Below are 20,826 nucleotides of genomic sequence, written 5' to 3'. Positions count from 1 at the left end.
AGATTTTTGTGATTCAGGAGGACCCTCAGTCCCTCTGTACTGTAGCTTTCAGCAGTCGTTCTTCGTTTAATACTCAGCTCCTCTACTCTTCCTGCCAAAGTTCATAACCTCACATTTTCCCACATTATATTCCATCTGCCAAGATTTTGCTCACTCACTTAATCGGTCTATATCCTTGTGCAAATTATACGTATCTATCTAATTACTTGACTTCCGTTATGTTTGTGTCATCCTCAAAGCTTAGTACACTGACTTCCATCAATCCACCAATTCCACTGACTTCCATGACTCCAATCTTTCCATTGTCCACAAACCTACGAATTAGGCAAGCCACATTTCCTCCAGAGATAGTAGGAACTGCAGATGCTGGAGAATCTGAGATAACAAGGTGTAGAGCTGGATGAACACAGCAGGCCAAGCAGCATCAGAGGAGCAGAAAGGCTGACGTTTCGGGCCTAGACCCTTCTTCAGAAAATTCCTCCAAATCATTTATGTACACCACAGAGGTCCCAGCATGATCCCTATGGAAACCAACAGTCACAGACCTCCATTCTGAAAAGCATCCTTCCACTGCTACCCTCTGTCTCCTGTGACTAAGCCAGTTCTGTATCCATCTTGCCAAGTCACCCTTGATACCATGTTACTTCACCTTTTGTACCAGACCGCCATGAGGGACCTTGTCAAAGGCTTTACTAAAGGTGATGTAGACAACAACTGCTTTTTCACCTCTGCAAAACACTCAATCAAGTTAGTGAGGCATGACCACCCCCGCACAAAACCATGCCGTCTATCGCTAATAAGTCCATTTGCTTCTGACCTTGTCCCTGAGAATCTCTTCCAATAATTTCCACACCACCAAAATGAGGCTCACAGGCCTGTAATTTCCTGGATTATCCCTGCTACCCTTCTTAAACAATGTGACAACATTGGCAATTCTAAGTGTTCTGAAATTACTGCCTTTGAAATGGACTAACATGTTTCCAATGACAGATGTTAATGCAACTGTGATGTTAAGCTGTATGACACATACTTGGCAATCTTGGCTTGGCTATGAGCTTGACAATCATCTTGATACTTTGCTATTTGATTCGGCATTGCTTTCCCAATTGCTTCTTTTAATTTATGTATTGGTTCCTTCAGCCGGCCATCCTGCAGGAAAAGAATTAAAAGCAATTGTATTTCTCTTCTTTACTAAATTCAAGCACTTATCAAGACGTCCCGGGCAATACCGTGGGTTCAGAATTTTGAAAAAAAGTACATTGGATCATCCCCAACCCCTCAAATTCATCAGTTTTAGAAAGGTTTGCAGCAGACTTGCTATATTTGACCAAATCTGATATGCGTAGTCTGCATAGACCTGTATTCCTGTAATAGCAGAGACGGTGGTACATCTTTTTCATTCACTACAAACAGCTCTAATACTTAATGGCAGAAACTTATTTGAAGGAGGTATGGCAATCCAAAATGTCAATTTCTCATTAAACTGGTCAGATTAACAGGGCAGAACTGAGGCTAGCTTATCTGAAAATGGCTCTACTTGGAATACCAAACACAAAATTTAAAATATTATATAAAGCTGTGTAATCAGACAGTAGGTTCTACTGCAACTTGCATATAGGCAATAGTTTTATGATCACACAATAAAAAGGAAGTACATGAACCAATGCAGACATAACATTAAAAATTTTCATGTAAAATCCTTAAGAATTCATTTATTCATTATAGACAGTGAAACCTAAATAAACGCTCACCTGCATTAAGCATTCACCTGTCTTTACCAGCCATTTTTCCCCAGTCTGTAATAATTTTTTAAGAGGACAGAAAATTAGTTGCTTAACCGAACTCCCACATCAGAATTAGGGGAGTAGAGAGATAATTTCCCCTACTCTTTGTCCAAAATATATTTTATGGAAAAAGCAACATAGGAGCTAAAGCAGGATATAAGCTGGTCATGTACGAGTACCAGATCTTAATTCACATTAAATCAATTGCACTCGAGACAATTTATGTTTGGTGATTTGACATGGTCTTACACTGGCAGACCATGGTTCATGAATTCAATAGTCTACTCCTCCTAATTCAAAATTAGTTAATTCAAATTTTGTGATGATGCAAATAATTAGAGCACAAAAATGCTGCTTTCTATTTATTGTTTTATTTAAATTACTGGATATTGTCACCTTTTTAGCAGAGAAACTGTATTTGAATTACCAGGAGAAGACTGTAAAAAATGAAATATGCATGATCTTATCTCCTCGTGATCACTTTCTTAAGGGTGGCACAATTAAACAAGCCCAAAGTGAATACAATGTTTTTACTAAGCTCATGATATAGGAAACTGTTAAAATAACTTTGTGAGAGTCAACATAAAATGTTGAGGACAAATTTAAAGTTCCTTTGTAGAATCAATTTTGAAGAATTGATGAAATAAGTATTGACAGGTTATAAGCAACAGTAGACATGAATGTTTGAAATTACAACCTCATTGCTTTTCTGGAAAGCACCCATGTTATGGAACAAAAATATTGTCAATAGGAGCCAAATCTGGATTAAATAACCAATTGCTGCTGCTCTGAGAGTGACTACTTAATGCAAGTCGTCTTTTATGCAAAACCCAGGGATGGCAATGTATTTTCAGTGTTGCTACAAACTTCGATATTCTCCAAATGAAGTTAAAATGATTAGATGAACTGGAGAAGAGCTCCAATCTTTGCTTGTGGTAAAGAGTGTTGTATTTTCTTTTGACATCACCTTTATCAGAACACAGCCAACTTAAGCAGGAATATTTAAATATTCAGACTCTAAACAAAAGCTTAACACCTCTAAAATATGCGACTGTCAGCTTGGCCAGTTGGTAAGACTTTTAACTCTAAGTCAGCAAGTCATATCTTCACCTCCATTATTGGCTAAAATGCCTCAAAATTTATTAGGCAAGTATGAAACTGTTGGAGGCAACCTCTTTCAGAAAATACATTAAATCATGGTCCTAACTCCCTGTTCATATGCACATAAAAGATTCAATTGCACAAAATTAGAGCAATCCTTTCCATGCACAAGTCAAAATTTATCTAATCAAGCATCACAAAAACAAATGATCTTGGTCAACCATCTCATTGCCATTTCTGGAGCCTTCACAGGGCTTTAACTGCTAAAGGTCATCAACAGAATAATAGTGAATATATTTCAAAAGTAGTTAATTAGACGTGAAATGCTTAGGGATGTTCTGAGCTTTGGCAAGTTGCTGCATGAACCAAGTTCTTTCATTCTAGTTTTCCCAGCTGCCTCAAAATAGTTCACACACAATTTTGAGTGTGGTAACAAATATATTGAGTGTTTGTAATTCAGTGAACAAAAAAAAACTGCAAAATAAAAAAAAAATTCTAGTGTTGGTTGAGGAGGAATGGTGAAGCAAGATATCAGGGACAAAAACAAAGAATTGCAGATGCTGGAAATCAGAAGCAAAAACAGAAACTGCTGGAAAAACTCAGCAGTAACGTTTCGATTCCAGTGACCCACCTTCAGAAGATATCAGGGACCTTGATTTGAAGCAACCATCCAAAGCAGACAAACAAGATCTCTATTTAATCACTAAACAAAAAACAAAGAACTGTGGATGTTCGAAATCAGAAATAGATGCTGCTAGACCGGCTGACAGAAAGTAGAGTTGATTCAGAATGTCAACTCCGCTTGCTTTCTACAGGTACTGCTAGACCTGCTAAGTTTCTCCAGCAATTTCTGTTTTTATCTCTATTTAAATCACTCATACGAAGGAAGGCTCTTCAAAAAAAAAAAAAAAAAAAAATTTACTTTGGTACTGTTCAGAGTGGCGCTCAGAGCCTCATGTGGAGTTTGAGCCCAAAATCTTTTTGCTCAGGAGGCAAAGGTGAAAATAACATGACCAAAACTGATATTTGGCTTTTTCTAATCACAAGTGCTCAAACTGATCTTCTCTCCTATTCCTTTCACCTTGCATAATCTCCTGAACTACAGGAACTTTCCTATAAAGTTTCTCAATATAAAAGGTAATTTCACCCCACCCTTCAATGTCAGCAGTTCAGCTCCATCGCAAGCTTTGATCTACAATGGTTACAATGCATTCAGGGTACAGTATAACCATAAAACCCAATGAAGAATGAACGGAAGCGAGTAATTTAAACTTAGGCCTTAACTTCTTAAAAACAAAGGGTGTTTTTCTCTGATGGCATGATATGCTGTTGTCTATAGGTAAAATAAAAAAAAAGCACTGCCTACTCTTAATGGTTCATAATTTCCGCATGTAAAAGATCGAAAAAACAGATGCAACTTGTACAAAGTACAGTACAGCGCTGTGATATTTAAGCTGTTGAAAACAGGAGTTATGGCTAGGAAAAGAAATGGAGTGACAAAATAAGACTTAGCTTTCCAAAAGGTAGGGAAAAAAGTGCATCAGCATTACCACTGGATACTAAGAAAATGGCTTTTAAAGGAAATATATAAAAGAGCCATGTACTAAAAAAAATGTTACATTATTATATCTGATTGAGGAAAATCTGATTGGAAATAAAATAAGAACACGGCATTGACAAATAAAACAAATGGCTTTGATTACTTATATGACAACTGTCCATTTATATATATCAATTAAAAATGATTTGAGTTTAAAACTTTAATAAAGAAGGTGGTCATCCACAGTTGATAAGTATCTCCTCTCTCTAACTGTCTGCTGCTGACTCATGATTTGATCATTCAGTGGTAGTAAGACTCTTGAACTAACGTACAGCCTTAACTGTCACCACTTGGCCTTTCAGCAGACTTATTAATAGTAAAACATGAAGCATATAGATAGAACAAAAACTTTACCGATCACTCTCTCCACACTCTGCAATCAACAGTTGCTTCATACTCATGCTGGTTTTATATCAGACAATCTTGTGGTTAAACAAAGTCCACAGCAGTGTTTAACTTTAATCTTTAACAATGGTCAAATAAACAAGCATTTTTCACTGTTGAAAGGTCAAATTATTACTACAAACTTTTAAGAGCAAATGTGCAAAATGTTCCTATAAGAAAAACAGAACGGAATCACGCTGTAAAGGGTGGTAAAGTTGCGTGTCATTTGCAAATTTTGCAAAGAAATTTAACTAATATATTTAAATTTCAACATTATAATCAGTTAGCCCAGAATTTGCAATGAAAACAACATGGATGCAGAGTCACACACCATTGAAAGGAAATCAGACAGCAACTTTTGGAGCATGCACATGTGCATTTAAACTAGGAAATCCCGACAGAGATACTCTATGCAGCCACATTATGGTTTTGTTGCAGTCCTTGGTGAAGTGTTTGCCATTGAAATTAGTTAAACTTGCTAGAATTTAATACTAAATACGACAAACCAATACTAAGAACAGCTCAGAGACTTAGGGATGGCGCAATCAAGAGAGAATTTTAAATGCGATAATAAATTATAATACAGAACAACCTTTCTACCTTGAAAAAATTCTCAGACTATCATTCCAGACACTATTTTTCTGTCTGTTTTTAAATATCTCTCCTGCAGTTTCCAACCTTCAGATTGCTTTCCAGAATACCATTTGAATTTAGTTTACATTTCCCACATCATTCTTCCTGGTTTGAACTGTGCATGTCCAGTGGGATTCTCCAATCTAATGGGTTGAAGAATCTTGCTGCTGCTTCCTGTTCACAGATCCACAGCAACTTTTTGCAGCCGGCTCAGAGCTGGTGTAGGTTTGTAATTTCACAGAATTAAGCATCCTAAGAATGTGAAGTCCATCCAGCTGAAACCACAATGCAATGGGGTGGGTGCTTAAACCATTAACCAGAAACTGACTAACTGGACCAGCCATACAAATACTGCGATTACAAGAACAGGTCACGAGTGAGGAGCTGCAAAAATGATACTCTATTTTCTCCACCCCACCGTCCTAATGTCCATCCATAGAAACATAGAACAGGAGTTGGTCATTTGACCTTTCAAGGCTGCTCTGTTGTCATTATCTTGGCTAATCATCCAACTCAATAGCCTGTTCCTACCTTCCTCACCCCACACCACCCATACCCTTATATCCCTTTAGCCCCAAGTGCTTTATCCCAATCCTCATTGAAATTGTTGCTCCAACAATACTCAAGTCATTTGGGATAATGGAGCCTACTTGATTGAACCCATCCACCTTCTTCAACATGAACTCCCTTCGTATGTTGGCAGAAGCGTGCACGAACTACAAGATGCAATTCAGTTAACTTGCTAAGACTTTTGTTAGCATATTTCAAACCCATGACCAGAACTACCTCGGAGAATAAGGGTAACAAATGCATACTAACATTACAGCTTGCAAAGTCCCCTCCAAGCCACAACAGCATCCTGGCATCATACTATATCAATACTCCTTCACTGCCGTTGGGGTAAAATCCTAGAATTCCCTTCTTAACAGCAGTGTGGGTTGTGGATGTACATATACAAGTACAGCAGCAGTTCAAGAGAAAGCTCACCACTACCTCTCAAAGGCATTTAGGAATGGATGTTAACTGCAGGCCCACATTCCATGAATGGACAAAGTAGTAAAACAATTGCCTTGAATTGCTGAGTACTGATTTGGTTCAGGTGCCCAAGTACTGAGATTGCTATAAAAGTTGACTTGACTCCTATCTTAGATTCTGGTGAGTCATCACAATGTTGACGTCACTGGAAGGGGCTCTTCTTCCACTCTTGCGTACCTCAACTTTTGTTTCCACAAATAAGAATTCTGATAGTTTACATGAGTAACAAGTCTATAAAGGGCTTTAGTCGTTTAATCTATGCTTTCTTTGTATAGTCTTATGTCACATCAAAGTACTTCAAGCAAGAAACAATTGTGAAATGTAGTAGCTTCGTGTAGGAAAATGTACTACCAATTCGGTACCAACAAAATCCCAGCAACTACAATGGAGATAAAACACCTACTTTTGTTTGGTCCAAAAAAGTGGTATATAGAAGAACATAGGTCAGAACACTGGAACTCCCTCCTCCTTTGCAATAGGATCTTTTGTACTCATGTGAACTGCATAATTAATAGTTTAATCTTTGATGTAACCATTCATGCAACAGAGGACACCCACAACAACGCAACATCGTAGTGCTAGTCTCGATAATAAGCTTAATGTACCGTGTATAAGCCACAAACGCATAACTATCTGTACTATAACCTATTGAAATAGGAGTGTTCCAGCAAATCATGAGTGATCAAAAAGGTTGATTTAACAGATAAATAGCACAGCAGCATTTAGCAAGTTGTTCTTTCCCTTAATTGTAGCAATAAACTGTGCCATCCTTACATGTGATATGAGCAGACAAAATAAAGATGACAAAGGAATGTGCTTTCAGGAATTTATAAGGATAGATCACAATGTATAACATATGCTGAAGACGACTTTATCCAGCAACGTATTGGAAAAGATGAAATAGATGAGGTCATGTGCTAACCATACAGCTTTTGGACATGATTGTTGCGCATTCTTAAACATAAAACCAGCAAATGCTTTAATCAAATAACTACAATAATAGGCTACTGCACAGTATTTTCAAAATTTAAATGTGCGCTCCTGGACCACTGTCAAAAAGGCAATTTATTTATGCAAGTATTTAAACATTTTATAATTAATATAGATCTTTCCAAGCATTAATCTTAAAAAGAACTTCATTTGTAAACTATACTTTCTGCAAAATAAAAATTTATTCTTAAGAATATCCTTGAACTAGCATAATGATAGAATGTATACTCAAATGTACAATCAAAACTAAAGCTAGTAATAATACTTGAGTATAAAAGTTTAATTTTTAGACATTGTCATGTTGCAAATTTGGTTGCAATCACAGATCTTTAGTCTGTCACAGATTTTTTAAAATAGGAATGCAACAATGTATCTGTAAATGGTTTTCCTCAAAGTAAGAGTCATAGTTGCAGAAATGGATTTTATTCTGAACACTAATTTTCACATTAGTTACCTGCTCATTCATGTGTAGCTTCTTTGCCCTTTTGACCAGAGTATCCTTGCTACATGGTAAGAAGGATGCCAGGTGTGCGTAAACCCCAGAGCGGGCCTGACTATTCAATTCACGGGACTGAAGTTCAATACTGAAAGCAAAAACACATCAAAATAGATGAAGAGTGCACAGTGAGATCCTTACAGACACATCATGATAGAAATTAGAAACAACTATACTTCTAGAATAATACACATTCATGCTTCAATACTACATATAAACATTGTAAGATAAAATAATTTTAAAATTAGCAGTTCAAACAGCACCAGGTTATATAATGGAAACAGATTTGTTCATTTGTACTTTAGCCACTCTCTGTCCTGCACTAAGTACTTGGATGGCAAGAAATCAGCTTTACCACCACTTCAATGACTTGTTATTCACATCACACAACACAACTAACAATACAAGGAAACACTTTGTTCATGCAGCATGAGGAATGATGTACTGCAGCAGAAAAACAAGAGTAAATTGTTTAAATTTGCTCTCTCGGAGCAGAGCTTCAGGTGTTGGCAAGGGGTATCATGAATTTAGATGGAGAATAGCTGGCCTTGCACAATTCTCCGAACATTAGAACAAGATTCACAAAGTTACATCGACCATGCAGCCCTTCATACTCACATTCGTAATCTGCACAAACAAAAACAAATTACTGGAAAAGCTCAGCAGGCCTGACAGCATCTGTACAGTTTTGAAGATGGGCCACTGGACACAAAATTTTAATTCTGTTTTCTCTGTACAGATGCTGCCAGGCCTGCTGGACTTAGCAATTTCTGTTTTTGTTTCTGATTTCCAGCATCTGCAGTTCTTTGGGAACTTTTTCCCCTAATCTGAACTCTAGGTTCACTAAACGCTGTGCTAATCACTAACACTTATTCCAGGTTCAAAATAAAACCAACAGCACCAGTTTGGTTTCATTTCTACTGAGGTAAATTTAGGATCTGCCTTCATGCCCTATCCTTGAGCGTGGAAAGCAATTACAAATCACCACTAACAAAAACTGCCAAGGGAGCTGCTCAAGATGAGTGGCAGACAATGAACCAAGGACCTGCCTTGAGGCAAAGTACTTATGACATGATGATGTGACAAGTTTAATTTGAAAAGCAAATTTTAAAAAGTACATTGTATACATTTATGTAATCTAGTCTTTCTAGTATAGAAAACTGTTAAATAGTTTTGATTTGTGCATCTAATGAAACTGTGAAAATCAGCCCATATGTTTGGCTGACAGAGTAAAATAAACTCTTTCATGGGAATTCAACACCCCTAAATTTAAATTACATAGAATTTACAGGACAATCAGCCTAACTGATCATGCTGCTGCTTATTCTAAACACAAGCTTCCTTGCACCTTAATTTGCTAAATCCTGCTAGCATGTACCACTTGTACTTGCCTAACACTGATGCATTTAAGAGAAAGCTATTTGCAACCACTCAAGAGTTTCCATCCTGAAATTCTTTAATGGATTTCCTCTGTACCTTCTAGTTTTGTACTCCCCAAATAGACAAATTTGTTACAGCAACCTAACAAATCCCTTCACAATTTTTCTAAGGCACCGATTAGTTTCATCTTTTCTAAAGAAAAATGCCTCACTTTTCTGAAAGGAAACCAAATGATTTGTTGCATTATACTTACTTAAGCAGAATATTATTGACATCTTGTGTGAAGAATTTCTGCTTCCCCTCTCCTTCTAAGGCTTTGGCAGCCTACAAGACAAGAATATCATCAGCTTTTTTTTCGTACCTTCAGGTCCCTTCTAAAGCCTATTTTAATTGGATTAAAGAGCTGCAGTTCTTGATGATCTTCAGCACCAGTTTGTCATATACAAAACTGAATGGCAACCAATAACTACAGAAGAAGAAAAAAAGATTCAATTCAATCGTCTTTTGGCCACTTCACTTTCAAAAATAATCTTAAAAGATATCAAACAAGTATGAAAAAACCTACAATGAACTGTACTGATAAAAGTTAACATTTTGGTATGCACTTTTTGGAGTCGCTCAATGTCAGTTAAGAACCTATTAACTGCAAAATGAGTGCAATAACTAATCAAATAATGACCATTAAGTATGGATTCACTGGTGTTCCATGAAAAGAGACAGATTGAAACTGTTGTTGTTGGGCTTGGAGATTTATCTTTATAACGTTCTCTCTAAATAAAAACTTCTCAGTTTCAGTAAATTGGCTCCAATTCCACAGTTCAATCCCTAACTACCTGGGATAAGAACAATGCCGACTTTCATAACATTTTCTGGATTCAAAGAGTATTTCAGTAGCATGCAAGTTGAGTATCACTGGAAAAAAGACATTTTATTGAAGCTTTTTGTCTAGCACTTATTAGGATAATTCACAAGAACAACAACATAAAGGGGAAACATTTATACTGTATAGGAGGACAGTGCTGATTGGTTGGCAAATAGACTAGTTGGTGGAGGTATTACCAAGGCGAGTGCATCAATTAGTGATGACTGGCAGTTAACTGTCAAGTTTTGTTTAAACCTTTAAAACAGGCAGGTTCAATGGCCATCACCTATTTTGATGAGGCGAAAAGGCACAGGCTGTCTGCAAAGACTACGGCTTTACATATTAATAAATATGACTTCCAAACCATGCACACGTGCCACACTATAAACTTAATGACAAATTAAAATTGGTTGTCAGTGTAATTTGCAAGGGGAAATGACGACCTGGTGGTTTTATTACAAGACTACTAATCCAGAGACCACAGCAATGCTTTGGGGATGCAGGTTCAAATCCCATTATAGCAATGGTGGAATCTGAATGCAGTAGAAATTTGGAATTATAGGTCTAATGTTAATTGTTGGAAAAACACATCTGGTTCACTAATGTCCTTTTAGGTAAGGTAACTGCTCTCCTTCCCTGGTCGGCCTGGCCTAGATTCTGAATCCAGATCCACAGCAACGTGGTCGACTCTTAACTGCTATCCGAGCAGTTAAAAATGGGTAATAAATGATGGCCTAGCCAGCTATGCCCAAATCCCGTGAATGAATAAAACCCTCATGATTATACAGCAAATGCTGTTCAATTACAGAATCACTTTTAATGTTAGACATGGAGTTTTGCAAGCATGGGGTGGTTGAATATGGTCAGTGTCCTGCTTGTTGCGAACAGCCGAAGGGATGTGCTGTTCAGTATGATCCACTAGCCTTTGGTATGTGTAGTCTACACATCTAACATCACACTGGCACTGAAACTAATGTGATTGGCAGAATGCCTTCTTCGACAAGACTCACACACCGGATTAATTATTTGAATATTACAAACAATGCTATGTAAATTCAGAAACTGGCAATTACTTGAAAATTTTGAAAGCAAGTGTCATGAAATTTTATACCGTCAGATCCATTAGTGAACCTGGTTCCTGGTATTCCCTATTTCACATTACTAGCCACAAACTTGGCACAAATATTAATTCAGTTTTACAATTCTCCTCAAACTGCAAGTGACATTATCCTGCTTCTTAAATTATTTCACTGGATGTGGTGTCACTGGCAAGACCAGCATTTGCTGACTATTTCTAATTGACCTCGAAGTAGAGACACAATAGGCCATTTCAAAAGGGCATTTAAGAGACAACCACATTGTTATGGATCTGGAGTCACATGTAGCTGCTAGATCTGAATAGAACAAAATATATGCCATAAAAATGACTCCCTTCTGAGACAGGATTGCTTTGTTTGGTACAATTCATAGAAGATTGTAAGATCTGTTAATAAAAACATTAGCCTCTCTCGGATTATGACTTTCTGAAAGTACCTCGACTCTAGAATGTCCCAAGCAGATTGGTAGTTAACAAATATATTAAAAAAATTAAAAACAAGGGATAACAGAAACATTACCCTCACGTCAATCATCAGAATAATGCTAGGGTATATTTCTTGAGGAAATTTTAACCTACTTAGAAAACCGTATTATGATCAGATGGTCAATATGGTTCAAAGTTTGAGAAGATTTGTAGCTCGGGTTGTGGATGAGGCTGTAGACTCGCTCACTGTGCCAGTTTCTGATTACAGACGTTTTGCCACCCTGTGAGGTAACATCGTCAGCACGCCTTCGGTGAAGCGTTGGTGTTCTGTCCCGCTTGTTATTTATATGTCTCGGTTTGCTGGGGTGGTTAGTATCACTTCCAGATTTGTTTCTCAGTGGTTTGTATATCGGGTTCAGTTTAATGTATTTGTTGATTGAGTTCCAGTTGGAACGCCAGGCCTCCAGGAATTCCCTGGCATGTCTCTATTTGGCTTGTGCTATTCGGGATGTGTTGTCCCAGTCAAATTTGTGTCCTCCTTTGTCCGTGTGTATTGAGACCAGTGAGAACTGGTCGTGTCTCTTGGTGGCTAGCTGGTGATCACGTATCCTTATTGTCAGCTTTCTTCTAGTTTAGCCTGTGTAATGTTTCTCACCGTCCTTGCATGGTATTTTGTATATTACGTTAGCCTTAATGTTCGTGGGCATGGGATCCTTTATGTTCGTCAATAGCCATCGCAGGGAGGTGGTTAGTTTGTGAGCTACCCTGATACCTAGTGGCCGGAGTAGTCTTGTGGTCATCTGATAGGTCTCTCATGTACAGGAGGGTGACTAGTGTGTCTGGCCGTGTTGTGTCGTCTTGTTGTGGTATGATACCCAAAAAGCACAATCCGCCGTTACCTCTACGACAGACCACAACACGGCCAAACACACTAGTCACCCTACCGTACATGGGCGACCTATCAGAGAGGACCACTACTCTGGCCACTAGGTATCAGGGTAGCCCACAAACTAACCACCCTGTGACGGCTACTGATGAACGCAAAGCATCCCTAACCCACAACCATTAAGGCTAACATAATATACAAAATACCATGCAAAGACAGTGAGAAACATTACACAGGCCAAACTAGAAGAAAACTGACAATAAGGAGACATGATCACCAGCTAGCCATCAAGAGACATGATCAGTTCTCACTGATCTCAATAAACACAGACAAAGGAGAACACGAATTAGATTGGGACAACGCATCCAAAATAGCACAAGCCTAATAGAGACATGCCAGGGAATTCCTGGAGGCCTGGCATTGCAAGCAGAAGTCCATCAACAAACACACTGAATTGGACCCGAGATGCAAACCACTGACAAACAAAACTGGAAGTGATGCCAACCACCCCAGCAAACCAAGGCACATAAGTAACAAGCGGGACAGAACAGCAATGCTTTAACCAGAGATGCGTTGACGATGTTACCTAGCAGGGTGATGAAATATCTGCAATCAAGCACACCAGCTCAGCGAACAGATCAAATGGTATTACAAAAGGAAAACCGCGATAACAAATTTAATTTCTGGAGGATTTAACTAGTAGGGTCAGTAAACAGGCTTAAGTAGATGTAGGATGACTGGATTTTGAAAAGGCATGTCAAATATTAATATGCAAGATAATGATTCAGATTTGGGGTTAATATTGTTATCATGAATAGAGGATTGGTTTGTGGACAGAAACCAAATAGGGAGAATAAACTATTTACTTTCAAGTTGTTAGGTTCTAACGAGTGGAGTGCCACAATATCACAATATTTCTAATCAAACTATGCTTTTCCAAATAATCATAAATACTATCTCTCAGAATCCTCTCCAATAGTTTGCCTACCACAAAAGTAAGACTGACCAGTCTGTAATTCCCAGGATTATCCCTAATCCCTTTCTTGAACAATGGAATAACATTTGCCACCCTCCAGTCACCTGGTACTACTCCAGTGGACAGCGAGGACGCAAAGATCAGGTTCTCAGGTGTTTGCAATCTACTGTTTCTTCATCTTCCTAATTAATGTATAACTACTGAAGTTTGTATAATCACAAAGATTGATGGGTATGCAAGCCAAGAATAGGACACAATATGATGCAAAGAATGGGCAACAAGGTGGAAGATTTAACTGCAAAGTGGAGAAGTAAAGGAGTGAGAGGGACCTTGACATTTGTGAGGACAGCATGAAATAGGCTAACATGGTTGAACAGGTTGACATTAGGAAGGAGGATGTGCTAGAAATATTGAAAAATGAGGAAAGATAAGTCCCCTGGGCCAGACGGGATACACCCGAGGTTATTACGGGAAGCGAGGGAAGTAATTGCTGTGCCTTTGGCAATGATCTTTGCGTCCTCACTCCACTGGAGTAGTACCAGATGACTGGAGGATGGCAAATGTTATTCCATTGTTCAAGAAAGGGATTAGGGATAATCCTGGAAATTACTTTTGTAGTAGGCAAATTATTGGAGAGGATTCTGAGAGATAGTATTTATGATTATTTGGAAAAGCATAGTTTGATTAGAAATAGTCAGCATGGCTTTGAGAGGGGCAGGTCATGCCTCACAAGCCTTACTGAATTCTTTGAGGATGTGACAAAACACATTGATGAAGGCAGAGCAGTGCATGTGGTGTATATGGATTTTAGCAAGGCATTTGATAAGGTTCCCCATGGCAGGCTCATTCAGAAAGTAAGGAGGCACGGGAATCAGGGAAATTTGGCTGTCTGGATACAGTCCAATAGAAGACAGAGGGTAGTAGTAGATGGAAAGTATTCAGCTTGGAGATCGGTGACCAGTCGTATTTCGCAGGGATCTGTTCTGGGACCTCTGCTCTGTGATCTTTATAAATGACTTGGATGAGGAAGTGGAAAGGTGGGTTAATAAGTTTGCCGATGACACAAAAGTTAGAGGAGTTGTGGACAGCGTGGAGGGCTATTGTAGGTTGCAACGGGACATTGACAGGATGCAGAGCTGGGCAAAGAAGTGGCAGATAGAATTCAACCCAGAAAAATGTGAAGCGATTCATTTTGGAAGGTTGAATTTGAATGCAGAACACAGGGTTAATGGCAGGATTCTTGGCAGTGTGGAGGAACAGAGGGATCTTGGGGTCCACGTCCATAGATCCCTCAAAGTTGCTACCCAAGTTGGTAGGGTTGTAAAGAAGGCATATGGTGTTGGCTTTTATTAGAAGGGGAATTGAGCTTAAGAGCCGTGAGGTTATGCTGCAGCTCTACAAGACTCTGGTTAGACCACACTTGGAATATTGTGTTCAGTTCTGGTCGCCTCATTATAGGAAGGAAGCTTTAGAGAGGGTGCAGAGGAGATTTACCAGGATGCTGCCTGGACTGGAGGGGCAGGTCTTATGGGGAAAGGTTGCGGCAGCTTGGGGTTTTCTCACTGAAGCGAAGGAGAGAGGTGACTTGATAGAGGTGTACAAGATGATGAGAGGCATACATAGAATGGATAGCCAGAGACTTTTTCCCAGGGTGGAAATGACTATTGCGAGAGGGCATAATTTTAAGGTGATTGGAGGAAGGTATAGGGGAGATGTCAGAGGTAGGTTCTTTACTCGGAGAGTGGTGGGTATGTGGAATACGCTGCCAGCAGGGGTAGTGGAGTCAGATACATTAGGGACATTCAAGTGACTCTTGGATAGGCACATGGATGACAGTAAAATATAGGGTATGCAGGGTAATTTGATCTTAGAGTAGGATAATAGGTCGGCACAACATTGTGTACTATGCTGTACTGTTCTATGTTCTAAAGTGAGAAATTATTCACTGTGGCAACTAGTATAGAAAAGCAGAATTTTTTAAATGGTTAAGAATGAGGGCGATTTGGGAGTACTCTCACATAAAACAAAAGTTAGCATGCAAATATAACAAATCAAATAAAATGCTGAATGGAATGCTGGCCTTTATTGCAAAGGGTCTGCAGTAAATTAATAACAAAAATTGACAGACCATTGTGCACAGCTATGGCGAGATCAAATCTGGTATTGTGTTAATTTTGTCTCCCCCTATTTGAAGGGAGGATTTTTTTTATTCTTACATGGGACGTGGGCATTGCTAGCAAGTCTTGCATTTGTTGCTCATCCCTAATCGTCCTTGAACAAAGAATCAACCACATTGCTGTGGGTTCCACTTTTAAACATCTTTAAGGCCAAGGTAAACAGCTTTGGGAATCAAGAGATGAGGAGCAAATGGAACAGTCAAGGTGAGACAGATCACTATTCATGTTGATACTTAATAGTGAAGCAGGCTCAAAAGACAATATGGTCTATCCTTGTTCCTATATGCCTCTTTAGGTTGGCTGGTCAGTTTAGTGGGAATTGGCTTTAGAGAGTGGAAGATGAGCACAGGGAGGGCACGAAGGATGATAGGAGAGTTCGGGATTACGGCAAGGTGGAAACTTAATCCGCTGCATGACAGTAAAAGAGAATGAAGCAGCAGAGGCAGCCAAATGGATGGTCTTCAATCTGATGGACAAATTAGCCCACATGCTTCAAACACTTAGTGGAAGCACAAATAGGAGAGACACAGGAAAGGATTTAAGATGATTTTCAACACAAAAAAATTGGGGATTATCATTGCATTCCAGAATAAACCTAGATTAGCAAGAAGTTTTGGCAGGTGACAGCAAGACTTCATATTTTGCAGTGCAGCCAGATTTGGCAATGGATGATCAATCTCTCAGAATACAACTAACTTTGTTTTAACTGGCTGCTTATCAACCAGCACTCGAAAAACTGGCAAAAATTATGTACCTCAAATACTGGGATCTGCCGCAAAACCCCGAGTATTTATACTGCAAATAAAGTATAAGAGTGATGGGTATATCCCCTGCATTACATTTCTATTACTTACTGTGTGTTTCTACATTAATTTTAAGAGGTGTGTCGATGGTTTAACATAGGTTTTTGTCGAGGGCTTTGATGTCTCGAAGCTTCGCTTGGTTAGGGTTTACTGTGGTTATGTGGACCTTTCAATTATCTGGAATATTTGATCAACCTGCACACTTCTGGTCCCACAGGAACTGGTTAATAAAATGTTTGTTGTTATCTTTCATTAAAACACACGGCCTCTGCACCTCAAAATCCAACCCCCAAAGCTAAGGTAACTCAATCCAGTTTCCTACTGATTTATTTGTCCTGTTCAAGATTCGTGACTGAGAGATTGGAGAAGAGTAGCATTTGCGCTTATTGGTGAGTGAATTCCAATCAAACTACCAAAATCTCTTTGCATCAGCAGCTTGAGACATTGACAACCTTGATGGAAAACTTCATCTACAAATTACATGCAATCCCACAACGACAAAAGCTTGGACAATTAAAACATATGCCTGGTGATTTCTTCTTCATCTTCAGACACTTGTTTCACCTGCATCTTACCTGTGTCAGCTCTTTAATACGCTTTTCTAGTAGTGCTGGAAGCCCTTCTGGTAATGTGGGGACTTGCTTTGGAGTTTGACCCGCTGTTGAGTACTGTAGTACAGGCAGAGGATCACTGCCATCATCAAAATCATTAAGAGGACTGCCCGGAGGAGATTCATTCAGAAGACGTTCTAGGTCTATTTCTAAGTCCACAGTGCTGGCCACTTTCAGAAGATCACTCTCATTAGCTGATCCAATAAGTGAAAGTAGAGGGTCTGAAACATTAATGTTTATTGAGCTGTTATCAGTTTCAAGAAGAGTGCCAACCATAGTCTGAGAAGTGGGCAAGCTCTTCTGATCTTCTCGTTTCTTCAATGCTTCCTTCTCTTTCTCAAACTTTTTTAACATCTCTTTCACGCCCAAGGTTCCCATGTATTTTTTCTTTTTCTTTTTATCTTCTTTATGGACATTCAGTGGCATAAACCTGATTACAAAAACATCAGATATCAAGGATGAGGATTAAAAAAAGGCACAACCAGAGTGGGAACAATGTTTCCAAAGATTTCCATTTTCTTAAGTTCATTGAGGGTCGGACTGGAAGACTTGCATCAGCTAAAATACTCATTAGGTAAGGGACCATAAAATTGTTTAATAGCAGCATTACTTGAAGCTTTGGAACACAGTAAGTGTGCATCACTTGGATCAAAATGAAATTTTGGCAAGTTTACTTGTAACAGAAGGATTTGAGAGGACAGACTTAACTTTTCATTCAAGTAACTTGAAATTTTAAATATTATGACCCTTAATTTCTGCAGAGGATTTTCACCAATCCTGACGTAGTGGGCTTTTGGCATAAACTGCTACCTGTATTGCTCTCCGAAGTGTTCCTCCAGTCTTTTGATGAAGATATGGCCAAATCCTGGAGAATCCCCATGGACTTTCAGGACCGCGTCTCAAACTATGGAGGAATAATGATTCCCAAAAGACGGAATATTCAGCGTCTTTTATACTATAATTTCAGCTCATTCGAACATCCTTACTTGCGTCTGACGTGGCCATTATTCCTGAAATTAATTATTTTAATAAAAATAATCCAATTTTTTTTTTGCTATTGGATGACCAGAGGTTTTGAACACTTCCTTTCATTTCTGGGCTCTAGCTCAGACACAGCCTCATTGAATGCAACAGAGTTTATGAGATGGGTGCCTAAATGTTATATTTTACAGTTAAACATTAGAAATTGAACTCATTACTCCTTTTCCCAGTATCAGTTATTATGTCAAAATCGTTTGGAATTATGAACAGGAGAGATGAAACTGGAGATATTCCACTGCCAACAAAAACATTTAAGGCTGCCGTCCTATTATGCTCAATTTATATTTTAAATACATTTGCATGAGCTTTTGGCTTATTACTACTGAGCAGCAATTTTCCGAGCAATCATATTATTTTTCGCAACACCAAGAAGCAACAACCAGGGGAGCGACTTAGAGGGGACAGGACAATGTTGCATACTCAAATTTTTGACATTCCTGTAGCACAATTTTACTTGCACAATTGTTACAAAAACAATTTCATAAATTGCAGGAAAAGTTTATCCATTGCTTCGTGTTGTATCGTTTCCCTGATTAATTTATTTGGTGGGTTCACATTATAAACTGAGACTGTGTATCATGCAGAAGTTGTCTAATTTATATTAAAAAAAAGTTCACTGCAAGTAACATTCCAGAAAAGAAGCTTGCTTTTGAGGGAAGATTCATTTTAAAATAAATTCCACCCATTCCATGTACTAATCCTGAAAGAGATGGACAAATAACTTGGTAACAGCTGGATCAAGGCACACTGGTGCCACATGAGGTAATAATTGGCCTTTGTTTCTGATGGGTAAGCAATATGGAGAAAATTGCACTTATGAAACTTTAGTGTATTTTTCCAGATTGGACTAGAGAGTCACCACAGAATCCACTCTCCCAGAGTGAAACAGGCAGGTCATCCTCTACCCTAAGGGGCTGCCAAAGAAAATGAAATATTTTTTCCATCTTTGACATAGGTTTACTTTGGGCACAGTACAGACATAGTCCTTTCGCCTAACAAGTCCATGTTGGTGGTCAGGCTTCACTTGATCTTCCTCCAATTTTTTCTCATCTCAAATCTTTCACTGCAACCCTCTACTCTATTTTCTACCATATATTTGTCTAGATTACCGCTCAGTCCACCTGTAATTTTTGCATCAACTACCCCCTATGGTAGTGAGTTCCACATTGTCACCACACGTTCACTGGAGGATATTTTTTCCGAATTCTCTATCAGACTCGTTAGTGACCAGTTAGGGGGTAGAGCTAAAAGAATCAGCAACCTGCCAAAATTACATCTCCAGTTTTGGGGGCCGTGTTTGTTACAATAAAGTCATGTTACTTTTGTACAACCACACCACGTCTGAAAACGGAAAAGAAACTCCTTGAAATACGTAGCTGGTCAAGCAGCATCTGGGGGGAAACAGTTAACACTTTGTGTTGATGACCCTGTATAAACACTCCAGTCAAACTGGCTCTATTTTGTGTTCTACAGGTGCAGCTGGATCTGCAAAAGCAGTTGCAGCATTTTGTGTTTTGATTTCGGATTCTCAGTATCTGCAGTATTTTGCTTTTACTATGTCTCTCAAGTGGGAATTCTACCAATAATATTGAAGCACCGCTGGTGCTATGTTGATTCACTTTCAAGAGTAGTGACTTAAAAATCCAATGGACTTACCCAGCCTGTTTGGAGATTTTTGATTTTTGAGACTTCTTTTCTTTTTCATGTCCATCATCTTTTCTTCTTTTCTTAGTCTTTTCATTTCCTTCTTTTAATTTTCGTTTCTATTTAAAAACAAGAGGTATATCAGAAATAATCCAAAGTAAACCGTAGGTACCAAAACATAACCCAAGATTCAGATAATTGACACGTCTGAAATATTCTCCACAATATATTATTATTTCAATCAGGTTTTAAAATGAGTATTATTGGGAGATATCATAATGCAGTTAGGCATTTTACATTCACTGACAGGTTCAGACTTTAGTAACAGCGCAAAAAATGTAGGCTGTTCAGCCTCTTCAGCCTGCTCTGCCATTCAATAGGATCACATGGCTGGTGATAAAAGCTGGCTTTGCTGTATACACTGCTGGTACAGTTTTTTTGAATAATCACTGATTTGGAGATGTTCTTGTTTTACCTGGTTCAGTTGGAGGGAAGCACGCTAAGAATAGCTGAGATGGAGGAAAGCCTGTTAAGAACAAGGTGCCTAGCTGATCTGCCTCATTTCCAAAAAATGAAAATCCTCTATTTCAGTTTAGGGTGAAACCTGTTCATTGATTGATAGAACATCACAAGATTATATTTCCTGACTAAGCTGTGTCTACACGACTTCAAAGATAACCGTACACAATTAGTGACATGACCACGTGCCAGCTCATATTAAACTCAAAACATTCTGTACTCAATCACTTTGCCTTGCCGAGAATAACCCATTGGCTAAAAATGTTTTTTTTTCAGAATGCCAAATTGAGCAGGGAATTTTATTTTCTCTCTTTTCCTGAAGAGACAGTGCACGCGCACGTTTTTGGGACATTTATAGAGATGAATATTTATACTTCTGTAT

The 20,826-nt window shown here is 38.6% G+C and overlaps 1 protein-coding gene across 1 annotated transcript; it reads right to left on the bottom strand.

Moving 5' to 3' along the window:
* Positions 1-1,030: 1,030 nt before the first annotated feature.
* ubn1 (ubinuclein 1) lies at positions 1,031-19,982 on the bottom strand (the record flags this gene model as incomplete). The annotated part of the gene is made up of 6 exons (XM_048593343.1): positions 19,938-19,982; positions 17,205-17,670; positions 9,657-9,727; positions 7,982-8,111; positions 1,752-1,796; positions 1,031-1,149 (listed from the first exon to the last, which is right to left on the bottom strand). Coding segments are annotated over exons 2-6 (827 nt in total), but the record flags the coding sequence as incomplete, so codon positions are not given.
* Between the last annotated feature and the right edge of the window lie 844 nt (positions 19,983-20,826).

Source organism: Rhincodon typus, unplaced genomic scaffold (assembly GCF_021869965.1).
Source record: "Rhincodon typus isolate 14 unplaced genomic scaffold, sRhiTyp1.1 hic_rhity00002692, whole genome shotgun sequence".
Classification (NCBI taxonomy): domain Eukaryota; kingdom Metazoa; phylum Chordata; class Chondrichthyes; order Orectolobiformes; family Rhincodontidae; genus Rhincodon; species Rhincodon typus.
The sequence above is the reverse complement of the archived record's forward strand: the minus strand, read 5'-3'. Positions and strand labels throughout refer to the sequence as shown.